Source organism: Vidua chalybeata, chromosome 1 (assembly GCF_026979565.1).
Source record: "Vidua chalybeata isolate OUT-0048 chromosome 1, bVidCha1 merged haplotype, whole genome shotgun sequence".
Classification (NCBI taxonomy): domain Eukaryota; kingdom Metazoa; phylum Chordata; class Aves; order Passeriformes; family Viduidae; genus Vidua; species Vidua chalybeata.
Genome location: NC_071530.1, coordinates 40,790,899 through 40,806,849, shown reverse-complemented (window position 1 = coordinate 40,806,849; position 15,951 = coordinate 40,790,899). Strand labels below are relative to the sequence as shown.

Genomic DNA, 15,951 nt, shown 5'->3' with positions numbered 1-15,951 from the left:
ATCAAAGAAAACAGAAGTTTAAACCTAACATCCACTGATCTACAGAAAGCCCCAGGAGTGGGAAAATGGCAGCTATTTAGGACTGTGTTACAAATGGAAAACATTAAAAAAAATCATAGCAGTACAGATCTTTCAGAGACATTCTGAGACATCAGCACACAGATGCCCATATAAATAAGATTCATAATTTAATGTATCTCAGAGGTTCTGTATTCTACATTCTGGCTGCAGTGAAGTCTGTAAGGGCTGTAAAGAACCTCTGACCCATTTTTGTGATGCATGTTTTCTTGATAGGAAGTTCATCTGCTTTCAAAGCTGCTTTGATTTTTCTTACAGATAGAATCTATTCATTCTCCTTTAAAAAGGAAAACAATAAAAAATTCCTAAATGAATTCTGTACACTTCCTGGTTTTACATAAAATTGTTTTGCCTCAAAAAGATAGTAGAATTTTCTTCCACTCTGGAATACATCATATTTAATAATACTTCAATTACATAAACATCATGTTCTCTTCTTTAGGCTGTATTTTTGGGCTTTTAAAAATATAACTGACTGTAAATTTCACCAAATTCATAAAATTATTATCCAAGAGAAAGACACTTAAAGGCAGAAAATTAACGTTGGGCAGATACTCTTTTAAGGACAACAGATCCAGATCTTGGAAAGTGCTTACACCTTGCAGGCTTTGGACCTACAAGGAAAAATGGATTTGTGAACCTGTCAAGGGCTGACATTTTCCACTTCATTACACATTTTTATTAAGGAGAAAGAACTCAGCTGTCACTGTTGGGGAATTAACAGTTGAACTGAACAACTTCAACAAACACAAGAATTTTTTCTTATCATGGAAACCTGAACCAGTGCTGGGATTCATTTCTTTTACAGCTTTACTCTCATACTTTTCTGTTCAATTTTAACAAAGAGCATGTTAATAAAGGGGAGAATAAAGGGTCTCTTCTGCCTGCTTCGAGGCACAAAGGTGAATAAATCTCTGGGGTACATAGAGATCTAGCCTATTTGGGTGACAGGAGCAAGATAGAAAAGGTTGGTGCTCTTTTTGAGGGGAAAATAACTCTCCTTACTCTGCATCTTTGCTGTTTGCTGAGATTCTAGAAATCTGCTCCACTGAAGGGGAGGAGAAGTCTGCTGCTCACTCAGCCCTCCTTCTGAGAAAGTGTGCGTGCATGACTGTGTGTATGTGCATTGGAAATGAAAGGAATCCTTGTTACTAGAGTCAGTTGTCATTAAACAGAAAAGACTAATGCACCAAATGTCAGCAGTTTCATTGTTTCCTGTTTTGCATTTCCATCACACCGTGACTGTTTTCTTGGTTCATGTGGGCTACCGAGAAAGACCAGGAAACTCCCTTACTCTAGGGCACTTTTTTTATATCCAAACCAATTTCATGTTAAATAAAGTTTTGAAAGGAAATGTTGATCACGTGTGTATCAAACATTACTATCTTCAACTACCACATTTGGTCTCATCACTAAAAATTGATTGACTCATTACTTTAAGCACATTATCACTCTTTAGCATGACTCTTGCTATAGGTGGAGTTAAGTGAGTCTGCCTAAACCTGTTTTGCTCATGTCAACCTCAGCATTAAAATGAAGTGGCATGAGGAGCACCATCAAGCTTAAAACCATGAAGCATGGCAATTTTTTAAACACTTAGGATCAGTCTCAATCTTTAGTACCATAAACAACATAATATAGATCCAAATACTATGACATATTAAAAATAAACTTTATTACAATGCAGGCTTCCTCAAATTTGCTGAGTTTTGGTACACATACATACATAAATAATACCCTTCATTTGATTTTTACTTGAGTAAAAATCCATTTGAATGCTACAGTCCAATTGCCCGTTGAAAGTTTAAGCCCTCACTTCTCTAATGACCAGCCTTTATCTTATGCATGTTTGGGCATGCATCCATAGCAGAAGATGATACAATGTGATGCAATTGCTCTCAGATATGCCTCATTCTGCATTACAGTGGATTTCTTGACCAACACAACCAAGGCAGTCTCTTGGTAAACAGAACTACACAAGTAAGCACAGGCTAAGGACATTTCAAGAGTCTGTTTCACCAGAAGGCAATAAGAGGACATTCACAACTTGAGGCCTGACTGTCACAGGTGAAAAGTGCTTACAAAACCAGCAGTAGAGCCAGATAGGAAGAAGAGTCCCTCTGCAATCTCAGCAGGAACAGTGAGATTTTTTCAGTGCCCTGATCTACACTCGGGTCAGCACCTGCGAATATAATACTCTCTTCAGTTCCACTGTATCTTTTTTTTTTTTTTTTTTCTTAATTGTTAAGTGACAAGCCCAGGTATTCAGAATTTTCTAGCCATAATTCATAGTTTTCTGACACCCCTTCTGTATTTATCTTTTAAGGTAAAAAAAAATTACCAAACCTGAACATCCAGATTTGATTATTTACAAGAATTCAGGTGTGATGGAAAGTAGGTACGCAGTACAGTTTATGGATTTGATATTACTTCTAGACCTCTGGGCCAGGCACCATTGCCTTAGACATCTAGAGTTGCTTCTGCAATGTTTCAGGAACTCTCCTGATATTTAAAGCTAATTTGGCAAGACAGACAAAGATGTTGACTTTACAAATTCAGGTCTTCAAAAAAAAAAAAAAATGGAAACCAGAAACTAAACAGAGCATAACTAAAAACCTTCAAAAAAACATATTAGCCAGAACAAACACAAAGTTTAAGATTTCAGAGGCCACCAAGTGACAACACCCATGCAGCAAGTGTGCTGCTATTTCACTGTTCACTTTTATATAATTTTTAACTTTTAGAAATGAGTTATGACTTTCTGAGCATTTTGCAAGTTCCAAATAAGCTTTTTTCTTACCTTATGATCTATGACTTTATAATCAAGGCTCACAGTGTTTACAATTCATAGATTTCAAGTACCAGTTCACTGGTTTTTTGGGATCAGTAAGATGATGAATTGTATTTAAGGGGTCCATTTTCTTTCCTCTTCTTCTTCCTCTACTTCTTTGCTTTGTTTCTTTTGATTTCAAACACTATTGAACATTATAGCACGAAAAAGAAAGGGAACAATTCTAATACAGAATGCACTTGAAACACTTTAAAGTGACAGGCACTGTGATATCATGTTGCCTGCCTGGCTTAATAAAAAACACTGAGATTGTTTAACTTTGCTGAAAAAATAAGAAAAATGTTTCTGAATGTATAAATAAAGCAGCAGAGTTCTGAATAGAAACAAGAAGGTACCTCAGCATATTCATCAGCCACATGGTAGCTACCTTGTAGCCTCATTGTTGATAGTAAATGAGACTTTTTGTGTGTCACATTAGAACTAACACAGAAACAAATGTCTTTATTTCATATTTAACTGACTTGTGCCTGGGGTTAACTCCATTTGTACAAATAATTCAGAGAGACACAGAAAGAGAGTATGCGTAGAAAGGAAGAAAATAAGGCTAGATTGATTTTTTTCCCTCATATGCCCTCTAAAGAAAGAGGGAATCTTTATCCAAGGACAAAATTCAAGTGCCCCTCTCAAAATGCAACAAGTAATGAGACAGCACATAAAACAGAAAGAGAGGTTTGGGGTTTTTTTCTGAGTTGAAAACATGTTGTGGATGATGTTGTTCTTTAACTTTGGCATCATCTGGTTTTCAGAAGTGTTGAATACCAACAGCTACTCTGGAGAAAGCAGAAGTTTTATCACTTCTGAAAATCAGGCCCTTTTCCTATGGTGAAGAACCATGTGAACTCCCATTTCTCTCTTTTCTGTTGCATACCTAGCAGCATTTACTTGGGAAATCCCCTCCCCCCCCTCCCATTATGTTAAAAAATACGATCTTGTTTTATCGATTTAAAAAAATAATTGTGTTCTTTTCCCCCAAAAAGTCAGGTTAGGGAAACACAGACCTCTTTTTAAGATTGGGCAGCTGAATCAGATTGATCCAATACATATGTTTTCGTTTTCCTTATTTTTAATGGATACCCTGTCTCTAATCCACCACAGTAAATGTGATGAGCATTCCCCTCTCTTCTGGATGGAGGAAAGTTTAAAAATGTTTGGTTTAATATTTACACATAGATATGTGTGTATGTATGTATATATGGAAATGCTGCTTCACTTCTGCCTCCTTAAGGAAAAAAATCATCTTTTGACTTCCTTCTCACCTTTTTCATTTGTCTGTTTGGAAGAAGTAAGGGTCATAATCAAGATTTCTGTATGGAAAATAACTGTCATTCCTAAAACATGTTTTGGTGGATTAAATTTAATTTTTTTTTTTTTGCCTGATCATACTAATTAGTGATTGTCAGCCAACATATTAAGACAACAGAAATCATAGCAGAGAAGAACAATTTTTAACTTTCTGCCTGCATGACAATACGACATAATTTTCAAAATTTCTGCTTGTATGGGAAAGCTAAAATGAGAACAAATATCAAGTTTACTTTCTCTTATATCTACCTGGCAACTGAAATGCAACACTGAGAAAGAAATGCACAATTAAGGTGGCTATGCATGCTGGACGATGACAAAGACTGAGGTGAAGAAATGAATTGGTATGTTAGAATTCAGAAGGAAGACTGTTGTTTCAGTAAAAATACCAAAGATCAGGTAATTAAAGAGAAAAACTCCCCAAAATTAAAGCCTGCCTGGACAGATTAGTTGATAACCCAATCCCCCTTGCTTTGGAATGTTCTCCAAAGCACATCATCAAAAACCTGGACAGCTTCTGATACCAACTATTCTGAAATTTCCACTATAAACATATGCAGTATGTAAAACACCAGTGGAAGATAGTTTAAACAAACAAGAAAGTAAGAACTGGTCCGGCCATGTAGGTCAAATAAAGATAAAAAAAAAGAAAAGAAAACCCTCTATCTTCTGGACTGCGTTAGGGTGTCACTTCATCTTTGGTATAAAATAGGCCATCCATAGGCTGCATTTGTTCACAACTAGGAAAGACTACAGAAATTGTCAACAATTTCTTCTATCTATTGCTTTTTTTGCACTTTTTTTGACCATAAGCTCCTATCTACTTAAGTTTTTTTAATGCTCTTAAGCTAGGTTTTTGCAATGTGACAAGCAAAGCAGACTAAAAACTTCTTAAAGCTCATAAAAAAGACTGCAGATAAAAAGCACTAATGCTTTTGCTAGCGATCACGCTTTGTAAATAAAAAAATCTGCATTCTGCAAGAAAAAACCCCTGCATTCTCTATAATGCAGCAAGTTTTTTTCTCAATTCAATAACTTTACTGTAAAATGCTTTAGCCTTCTAGATTTTTTTTCTGTCAACACTTAAGACAAAGTTCATAAAAGTCCCAGCATTTTTCCAATCCTTTCAGTTGTCACAGTTCCTTTATCATCAGCTTTTCTTCAAAAGAAGAAAATCATTTTCTTTTAAACTGTACAGTTTATTTTTTGTTCACCCCAAAAACTCAGTCTATTAAACTTCTGCACCAGCACCGGTGTGAGCAGTTTCAATTCATTCTCGGGTTTTCTAACAAGACGTTGACAGCTTGCCTTGAGAGCCTTTGACGTCCTTAAAATTAAGGCAATTAAGATTCAAGATAAACCTTACCTAAACATTTCTTTAAAAAAACCAAAAAACAAAAACCAAAAAATACTCTAGATTAAAACAAGAAGAAAAAGAAAATGAGAGAAAAAGAGTAGCTTAATTTCTGAGGAAGACAATTGGTTTTCATCACAACTTGCTCCCTCTTGACATCATCAGTTTTTCTGTTAAAAAAAAAAAAATCTAGCTACACCTCCAGGTAAATTCTGAATTCAAATGTTCATCCAGATGAAATGTCAACCCAGCATTTTTCCTCTGGGTTTTTCCTTTAGTTGAAAAAAAAATAGCAAAAATAAAATTGTCAGACTACATGACGGAACCATTTGCACAGCACATAAAAACACTGTTTTGTTTTCGTTGGGAAAGGTAGAAAAAAAAAAAAGCATTCATTTGACGCCTGTGCAAACTGGAAGCCAACTTCTTGTTCAGTGAAGTTTCTCCATTCAAGGCAAAGATTTCAGACCGACATTCTTCAGTCCTGTTTATTGTCTGTAAAAACAATTGAATTGAAGTGGTCATTAAGTCAAAACAACTTTGAAATAGCCTCCTCTCCTTTTTTTCCACCCAATTCCCTTTAAAAGTTATCCAAGCTAAACTAACTTTGCAGCTGTTTAAATATGATACCACCACTAAGCTGAAAATAGTCAGGCAAAAATAGGGAACTCCTGTTTTGGGGACATTAACACATCTTAAGCAGATGAATTTACTCTTTGAATGCTAGGCATTAATAGGCAGTCTAACTACACTGAAATGAGATGAATACATGGCTTAACACTGTGTAAATCTTTCACAGGTAATTCAATAAGAGGGTGAATATTTTCATAATAATAAGTGCCACTATTTATTTTGGGTATTAATAATAAAATGAAAGATAAAATTACAATAAAAGGATACAACCAATTTGCTAGAAAGAACACATTTTCTGATGGCAAGAACAATTACACTGTGGAGCAGTCTGCTTAATAAGCCAGTTAAGGCTAACTTAGCAGAAACCTTCAAGGCAATATTAATTAGAAAAATATATTTTTTTATCATATAGTGTCATATCTTTCTAAATTTAGCACAGAGAATAAGGAAAATTAGCAACTTTTTTCCTACAGAAGATACCTCTCATTTTGTGTTTCTGATGTTTTGTGTCACTTAAAGATATGTCACATCTAACTTATTTGAACAAGACTGTGTGAGATCTTTAAGAGAGACCCAGAACCTACATAAGAATTCTATTCTGTGTCTAGGGCTATCTGTAAGGATCAGCTGTTGCTTTTCCCACAATCTTTAAAGTTTACATGGAAAAAAATCCTTTCCTGACCAAAGTTCAACACAAGAAAGTCCAACACCTTTTCTTTTGCAAACATTAATGCATTTGCCTTGACTAGTTTAAAATAAATTTTAAAATTAGGAGTTAAATTGTGAAGAACGTTGATGACCTAACATTTGCCACAGAACTTTTCATCTGGGAGTGTAAACACAGAACTACAATTTTAAATACTAAGTTTGCCAAAGGGTTTTTTCATTGCACGACACCTGAAAGGTAATATTTTGGAAGTTAAGAACAGATTTATGTGGAATGCAACAATTAACTATTTTCTTCTGGTTTTCTATGCATAATTTCAGGTAGGACTACTCAAGCTGGAAGCTCACCTCCTGAGATTTTACTGCCCCTATGGGTTGAGTGGCTGCCATATGTGCAAGAGACCAATATCACCAATGGGTCACAGTACATGCCCTCTAATCTAACCTGGCATTGAGTTTGCCTACAAAAGGCTCCAGAAAAACATAATTCTTTCCACATTTAAAATCAGAGTATGTTGTGCAGCAGAGTTTTGCTTGGAGGTAAGAGAGTATACTTTTTGGGGGCAAGGATATCCATTGATCTCCGTTTCATAGTGTTCATGCTTTTATGTGCAAAATTAAATATTTACAAGGAAAAAGGGTAGTAGGGTCTGAAATAATTAAGGTGATTTCCTCATAAAGTAGATTACTCTCCTCAGAATCAAGGGCTTTTTTCATCTACACAATATGTAGCCAGGTTTTTGCCATGAAGTTATCAATTCTGAACTCTGTGGGTGGATTCCTCAAGTACAGCATTCAGCATATTAAATAAAAGAATATGTATGCTGATTAGAAAGTGGAACTTAAATTCCAAGTTTCATGGTTTATTTTTACTTACAAAGAGAGTACAGAGTCCTTATACCACCCAGTTCATTCTTAGTACATTTTCTCTCCTTCGTTGCCTGCAATTTTATGATTGTTGCAAAGAAAATAAATGTAAGGAAATATACCGTTATAACTTTCCTCCTGACCAATCAGCTCCCATGAAATAATTTTACATAGTCTGCCTGTTCCTTTGCCTATATCTGACAAAATCATTGTCCAGTCATGTTAATTACTTTAGTATATCTCACGTTGACAATTACCGTTTTATATCTGGCATGAAGTTTGTTATTAATAAATGTGCCCTTTGAAAAGCAGAGTAACAAAATTATATTTTAATTATAAAACAAATTCACTTGGTTTTATATTAACAGTCACTGGAATATTTTGTCAGAAGTTATTTTTTAAAGACAGAGATTGTGTACATTTTGGTTTGTTTCTACAGCTTCCCACACTGCATTTCTGCCTGCAACTGGCAGATATAAATAGAGGGCCAATTTAAGATTAAAAAAAAAATACTGAAATAAGCATAATAAAAAAATCTGTGGTGGATCTGCCTGTCTGATTAAAAAACAAAGAAAGACCTCTGAATATAAATGCCAGTGCCATTACAAGTATATTCATTGCTGCAAAAATGCTGTACATGACAAGGAAAGATGAGGGATCTCATTTTCAGGGAATTTACCACATGAGCAAGAAACACAGCATCCATTTCAATAAAGAATTGCAATGTCGTTTTCTCCTTTGCTGGAAAAATGCCAGAATCTGCAGCTCACTGCTACCTTATGAGGGCTTCTAGACCTAAGTCCTTTTTCTTTGAGATGTAAGAGAAAGGGAACTGAGATACAGAAATCATCAGATCCAAAAGCTACAGAACACACTCATTAAAATAAGTCAACAGGATGGTACAGACACATATTTCTCTCTGCCTTTTATATTCTGTAAGTATTTTGCAATCATTTATTTATAGGTGCTAGAGAGAATGGCAGCTAGAAAGGATAAGCATACATAGTCTGTGTCTCCAATTGGGTAGCTTGTGATTGATTGTTTTTGCAATGGGTACATACTGACAGATCTAAGCATAACAAAAAATAGTCTTCTGTCTTATGGTGGTCAAAACCGCATAAATCTGAAACCATTTGATACTCATATGGTAGAAAAACAAATGCATCTTTCACTTCCTGAGGTCAAAATGAAGTAAAGCAATTGACAAATTGTTATAATTCTAATCTTTATATACCAGCTCGTATCTGATGCCTCTGTAAGTACAAAGTCTTGATGCATTGACTGACATATCTATCATATTTCTTGTCTGGCTATTTCTCTCCTTTCTTCCCGAAGATAAAACAGGTATAATTCTATTTTCAATGTGATGCTGGTGTTCAATATACATGTATTAATGAAAGACTGCATTTGTGCTCCTTCCTAGAATCTGTCCAACATTTATCAGTCCCAGTGATATCAATAAGTAACCTTCCCTTTGTGAAGATTTTTATTGTAGCAAAGAGAAGTTGTGTTTGAAGAGATTATCCTGAAGATGAAGGGACTCTTTAGAAGTTCTAAATACAGCTGTCAGTTTATAAATTTTGAACTTTCCAAGATATTCCATGGGAAGCAAACAAAGGGATCATAAGAATGGAGACAGATTGAACAGTGCTTCTACCCACCTTCTTCTTATCCCTCTTCCATTTCCAGGTTCTGCCTATTCTGTATCTGCATGGCAGTTTTGCACAATCACAAATACCAGCTTGGGGTGATTTATACTGTTTCATTAACTACACTTTCAGAAAGAAACCTTTACATGTGGCAATGTGCGCTGTACCAATATTTTCACCCTTTTTAACCTCTCATGCCAGATTCTGCTTTAGCCTAGCATGACGATTGTTAAGGCAGTTGTTCAGATCCTTCTGAGTCCAGAAAAACAGCAGACAGTTAGAGAGCATATCATTGTGGGCAGGAGCTCAAGGACATTTTGCCAAATTGAGACCATCAGCCAAAACCTTTTGCTAATTGCAGTGCTATATATCCAGAATTCATCAGAACTTAATGAAGCTATTCAGAATACATATTTCTGAAAGAGGGAGTCAAATTTGTCCTACTATAATCAAGAAGCAAACCCTTCTGACTCCAAAGCCTATGCCTACTTACTTAGACTGTTGGTAAGAGTATGCAGGCGCATGTTCACTGGATGTTTCCACTGTCATCTGTTGCTGTTGACCACTGGCTTCCTGTGATGAAGATGCTACTGTCTGTGGAGAAGTATCAGCAACAACACCCTAGGGAATCAAATAAGAACATGAAAAACTTACTAATTTCGCTCATGGCAGTGAGTTATGTACAAGTGCTCAGCACCAGCTCACCGTTAACGCATTTCTCTAGAGATCAAGAGAGTTTGAGGTAGCAGAACCACATGCTAACACAACAAACTCCATCAGTTTTAGAAAGCTAGTTCAGCAACAAGATTACTCAGCCTACCAGTAGTACTTTGCTCTCACAGGCTGCAGTGAAAAATACCTTCCTCTTTGAGGGCAGTTCCCTGCCCATTCAAAACTAGAGGCAAATCTTCTGATTTTGGTGGATTCTGTGTTTTACTTCTTGGCTTTTTCACAATGTATATATTCCTCTTCTAATTTTTGCTTACCTATCCCAACTTCACAGTGAGTTCACATTTATTTTGCTTGACTGAAAATGCAATACAGAAAAAATGCAATACAGAAAAAATACAGAAAATGCAGAAAGAATCTAGGTCTACCACTTTCCACTTTACTACACATCCAAAAGAATTTGAGTCACCTTAGAAGAATGCTGTCCTCTTCTACACACTGTCTCTATGCATGTTCCCTTCAAAAATAAATTTGCCTTACACTAAATTTGCCTTACACTTACTAAAGTGTAAATTTGCCTTACACTTTAATCTGTTAAGTCAAAGCTCCAATGAAGTTTTGTTTTATTTATATGTTTGCAAAATGTAGATAAGTAAACACATAAAAGATTATATTCATGAATGTAACATTATGCACAATTTCTTATCCTATTTAGACAGTCTGAACTTGGTTTAAGTTTTTCATATGCTTTCAAAGCAAGATACATTTTCTTTCCTCTACTCTCATACTTGGTGTGTTGGTCTCATGAATAGCAAGTATCTTCAGGGAACATGCTTTATTACTCTATTGCACACAACAGAGCCAGAAGAGGGAGCACAAAGCACTTGCTTTGTTTTTATTTGAGCCCTGTGTAAACAGGTAGTTTATTTTAAAACATCTGTTAAAATATCAGTTTCATTTTTCAGAAATCCTTTGTATTTATTGCTTAGCAGACTGCCAGTATTATTTTTTTCTGTCTACTTCCTTGTCTTTATCCTTCTCCTTTTGTCCATCTCATCTTGAGATTGTAAGCTCTCTGGGGCAGAGACTGTATTTTTTGGTCTCTGCTTGTGGAGCATCCAGCATGGTAGGGTCCTGGTTCATGAATACAGATAAACATTAACAATAATCATCATCACTGGATAAGAGCAAAACAGGCTATAGATTCAGATAATATTTTGATTATTATAGTAGATAATTATGACATTGAATTACTTTAGAAGGCATGAATATACTAGCGAGTGATGGGGAGGAGGTCTTGACAAGTAATTTAAATTAACCTTAATTCTTGTTTGGACAGGTGTGCAGCCAACCCCATGATATGAACCACTCTCTATCCCACCATCTCCTTTAAATTCAGATTTGTATCTGCCTGATTTAGACTTAAGAATGGCAATTGAAAAGAGGCACTCACAGTGAATTTGCAAAAAAATGAGGTTTAAGGCAAAATTATACCAAGGCAAAAAAGACTGAAACATAACCAGCTCAGTACAACAGAATGGTAGTAGCCTTTCCTGTGGGACCTTATCTGGGAATAATTGCAAAGAACTAGGAGAAAACAGGATAAGCCCACTTGACTGCTGGTGAAGCCATGCCAGCAGTACCACTAACTCACATCCTCAAAGCACAGAGTAGTAATAGCACAAAATCCAAAGTCCACACAGATGAAGACAGAAGTACAGAGACCCTGGCACTCCTTGCCTTACCCCAGAGTAGGGCAGAAGTTGTTAATAAAAGAGGGTAGTGCCAAAGAGAAACACACAGGGAAGAGGATGCCAAGGCTCCCTCCTCTCGCTGTGCTCAGCTGCCCTTATGAAGCTTCACAGAAGTGGAGGCCAAGCTGATGCTCTCCCAGCAGCTTGTGGTCTACAGGGTTGAGTAAATACTTACTCATTAGACTGTCATCAGCATGACTCAGCCCCAAGGAGGGAGGGAGCGAATCCTTCCTCAAGGATGAAAAGCACTCAGTCAGTGCAGCATCCTCCATGTCTGTATATACAAGAGGAAGGTTTCCATTGCTCAATCACTTTTTCTGGTGGCTAAATGTTTCAGCAATTACCTATTCTTGCTAAGGACTGCATCAAACCCTCTTGCAATCTTCTCTTCTTGAAATCTCTTTTGGTTTCGTGGTCTGCCTGCTGGGTTTGTTTTCCTGTCTCTTCCCATCTCCCTCCCAAGTACATGGGGAAAAAATAGTCACAATCACTGATGTTTTTATTCCGTGTCCTGCTGTACAACACAACAAATGCAAAACAAGAGCCCTTGCAAATAATTTAAAAAAAAAAAAAGAGGGGTTAGAAAAAAGAAGGAAAAGGAAAGAAAGAAAACAAAAAGAGAAAGAGATGTGCAGTCCTCATTAAAAAAGCTGAAAGCTTCCAGCCACCACTCCATAAAGAACCTTTAGGCCCCTTTCAAACAACAGGTGCAAGAAGACATAATAAGTAAGAGTTCTGTTCCCCCTTCACTCTACTTTCACGGATGGAGATAAACTTACTTCAATAGGGACAGCTGTTGGAGGCACAGGAGTGTACTGGGGAATGTAGGTCCCTTGCATAGGTGCAGCAGCAGTCATGTACTAGAAGAAATCAAAAGCAAATGAACAGTAGAAAACTACAATTAAGATGCATAAAATCATGTTAGAAGAATGATACTATTTCAATTTCCCATTCAGAGCTTTTAGTAAGAGTATAGCATATTATTTCTTTTAAGTAAGGACTTTAGGTAATGGTAGAACTTACCCAGCTATAAAAAATTATAATCTTGAACTTCAAACTCAGGTCATATCTGAATATAGGCAATAGTAAACCTCTTACTGACAGAAGCATATTGTTCTCTAAAATTGAGAGACTCCTATTTGTACTTACAAAAAACTCAGTGGAGACATGATAGCAGCATATATATATATATGAAAGTGGTTACAGATACAAAGCAGTCTAAACAATCTTTTGCAGTCTTATTGACCTTATCTAATGACACCTACAAAACATGAAGCATTAAATTTGAGAGGTTTATTGCAATCTATATTTAACCCTATCAACAGCAGCAGTTGGGTTTACAGGGATACAAAGCTGCAGATATGTGCAATCCGAGGCAGGAGAAATAAAGCAAGAGCAAGATCCATCTGGAGTTTCTCCTTTTGTACACAAGTTAGATAAACTCTTACGGCTTATTCTTACTATCCAGGGATCTTTCCTATGCATTTTGAAACTTGTGCAAATTATTATAGCAACAATTTGTATTAGCTTCCCTGAAACATGGTCTCTCCCAAGTCCTACAAGACAATCTTTTTTAAAATTCATGTATGCATGTGAATTTTGTCATTGTTATGGCACTGACTTCTTTATATAGAGCACTTCTCAAAAACCTCTTGAACTGAATGCAACAGTCATTGTTCAAAATTTCAAATAAAGTATTGATATTAAGTCCTTATATCTAGATGTACTTTTCTTTCTACAATCCAGTCCTAACTACATGCTTCACTGACAAGAATCTCAGAATGTGCCCAATCCCCCAACTGACTGTATGACACTTCCACTACATATTATCTTCAAAGACACACCAAAGATCTGAATCAGCCCACAATGTATTTGATGAATTTTAAAAGGAGTTAAATATAACTTTGCTTCCTGGCAGAGCTAGGAAGTGCTTGCAAGATTTTATTCCACTGTTTATAGTAAAATTTACATTTAAAGCACTCTCCCACCTCAATTCTAAACTAACTGGATGGTTTGATATGCCTGTCACAAACATGCATTTTGAAATTGCAAAGTGGGGTGAAGATTGCAGCAATGCTGGCAAAATGCCTAAGGGAATAAAAACAGCATATGTAAGAATCTCACAGCTAAATTCTGAAATATTCTTTCAAGTAGAAGAAAATAAAAAGTATTTAAGTGAAATTGTTTTCTATTAAAAAAATAAGTGAGGATCATCTGTGATATAGAAGGCATACTTGCAATATGAGCAGCCTATGCTGTTGAGAACCATCACAATATTTTTCCCCAAATTCAGAGTGTTTTCCTGAACTTGAGCAGAGACCGGAGCGTCCTCAGTGTCTGTGTGCCTATATCAGGCCATGTTTTTCTGCAGCTCTTTCTCCTTGTTCTTCAGGAAGAGAATTGAATTCTATACTGTTTTTTACGAAGGCTAACCCCCCAAAAGCATTAGGCTAACTCTCCCTACTGTACTCCGTGCAGCTGGGCTGTTCTCCTGCCTTACAGATTAAGAGCTAATGAGAATGCTACACTGGGGTGTTGCAGAGCTGCTTCCTCTCCATTCATTCTGCCTTGTAATGGTGCCCTCACATGTTGGGAAGACATCTATTGTGTGGCATTGTTCTAAGTGCGTCAATATTTAAGATTAACCTGAAGCATGCATTCTTAGAGTTCTACAAAGACCTGCAAGGGTTCTAAACATCCATGCAGTCTAGCTTCACTTGTACAAATATATAGAGAGTTTATTTGAAAGTGTTAATTTAAATAATAAAGTGGTATCGTTCAACTTGAACTTCCTCTGTTTTCTTCCTTGAACTTAGCAGATCAACATTCAGACTCTTATAAGATGTAGTTGTCTGCCATTCCCTACCTTAGGCACAAACCCATGTGACTTAATATAAAAATAATAAATTACGCAACTGCCTTTTAATTCAGATCACTCCATTTTTGCAAAATCCTTTGGCACGGTGTTCTGTAGCACAATGGAAACTGTCTGGGAATTCACTGATCTCTTTGCTGACTGTAAAAGCTCTGCTCTCAGTTTCTTACTCTCTTATTTTTTATCTCTCAAGGCAGATCCTGATCTTACTTTCCAGCCTTCTTCATGTTGCTTCTTTCACTGCCAGACAATCTCTAGGGAAAAGTGTACTGTTGACTTGAGTGCTACTGCTGGCCCTGGCCAAAACCTGCTTGCCCTGGTCTTTTCAGATACTCACACCTCCTGTTTTTTTTTTTTTTTTTTTTTTTTTTTTTTCCCAGAAGTTTTAACTGAATTCAGCCAAACAGCAATGATTTAAAGCACTGGATACCAAAGCTATCCAGTTACTTGCCAGACTCCCTGGAGAACTGTAGGAGAGTAACTTCTCCCTTGTATATAACATTCTGCATGTCTAAATGTCTGTACTAATGGTGGATCAGTTTTTCTGACAAATCCTTTAGAGTTCTACAATTAAAAAGAAAAATGTTGTTAGCCAAATTAGTTCCACTAATGGCACAAATGAAGTCATAGTACTTGGGGCAAAGATTTTGGTCCCAGGAAAATTTAGCCAAGGCTCAGTGCTACAGAATACTGGTGCTTTATAAATGGCCCTGGATCACACAGTAGCAGTGGTCTGTATCACAGGTACACATATTGTGCCCTTCAGTGGAATAGCCAAACATATTTAATGTCTTCCTCTTTATGAATGTAAAGATACCCTCACCATTTTGGGCAAGAGTTATTGGGGCAACAATTAAACATGTTATGGGGTTTGGAACTGGTTCTCTATCTCCAGGGTCTCACTGAAGGCTTCACTGAGGCTTCTGTAAAAATCTTTACCAACCTATAAAGGACAACAATGACTTAGTTCTCAGAGACACATAATTGGTGTCTAGTATCTGAAGTCCCCTCACATGCAGCACAAGGGAGTCCCAGCTGAGACCACATGAATTTGGAGATGTCTGCCCTGCTGGATCAGTTTCTACCATGGGAAGTAGTGCTGAGAATCTGCTTTAGCTTAGTTTGTTTACTAAAAGTGTCATGAAAAAGGAGACAGATTAATTTTTTTTATAACTGACACTAGCTCAAGCAAGTTTACATGTATTTCTTTCCTTTGTGAACTACATAATCCTAATTCTCTGATCTCACAGGAT

At 36.5% G+C, this 15,951-nt stretch overlaps 1 protein-coding gene across 3 annotated transcripts in view; it reads right to left on the bottom strand.

The window, feature by feature from the left end:
- Window positions 1-3,838: 3,838 nt before the first annotated feature.
- The window catches only part of RBMS3 (RNA binding motif single stranded interacting protein 3), a 701,764-nt gene continuing 689,651 nt past the window's right edge, over window positions 3,839-15,951 (bottom strand). For all 3 annotated transcript variants that reach the window (XM_053943264.1, XM_053943265.1, XM_053943273.1), the window contains 3 exons: window positions 12,603-12,683; window positions 9,894-10,021; window positions 3,839-6,080 (listed from right to left, as the gene is read on the bottom strand). In XM_053943264.1, the coding sequence (XP_053799239.1) occupies window positions 6,074-6,080; window positions 9,894-10,021; window positions 12,603-12,683 (216 nt within the window). In that variant the 3' untranslated portion in view covers window positions 3,839-6,073. The remainder of the gene's footprint in view (window positions 6,081-9,893; window positions 10,022-12,602; window positions 12,684-15,951) is intronic.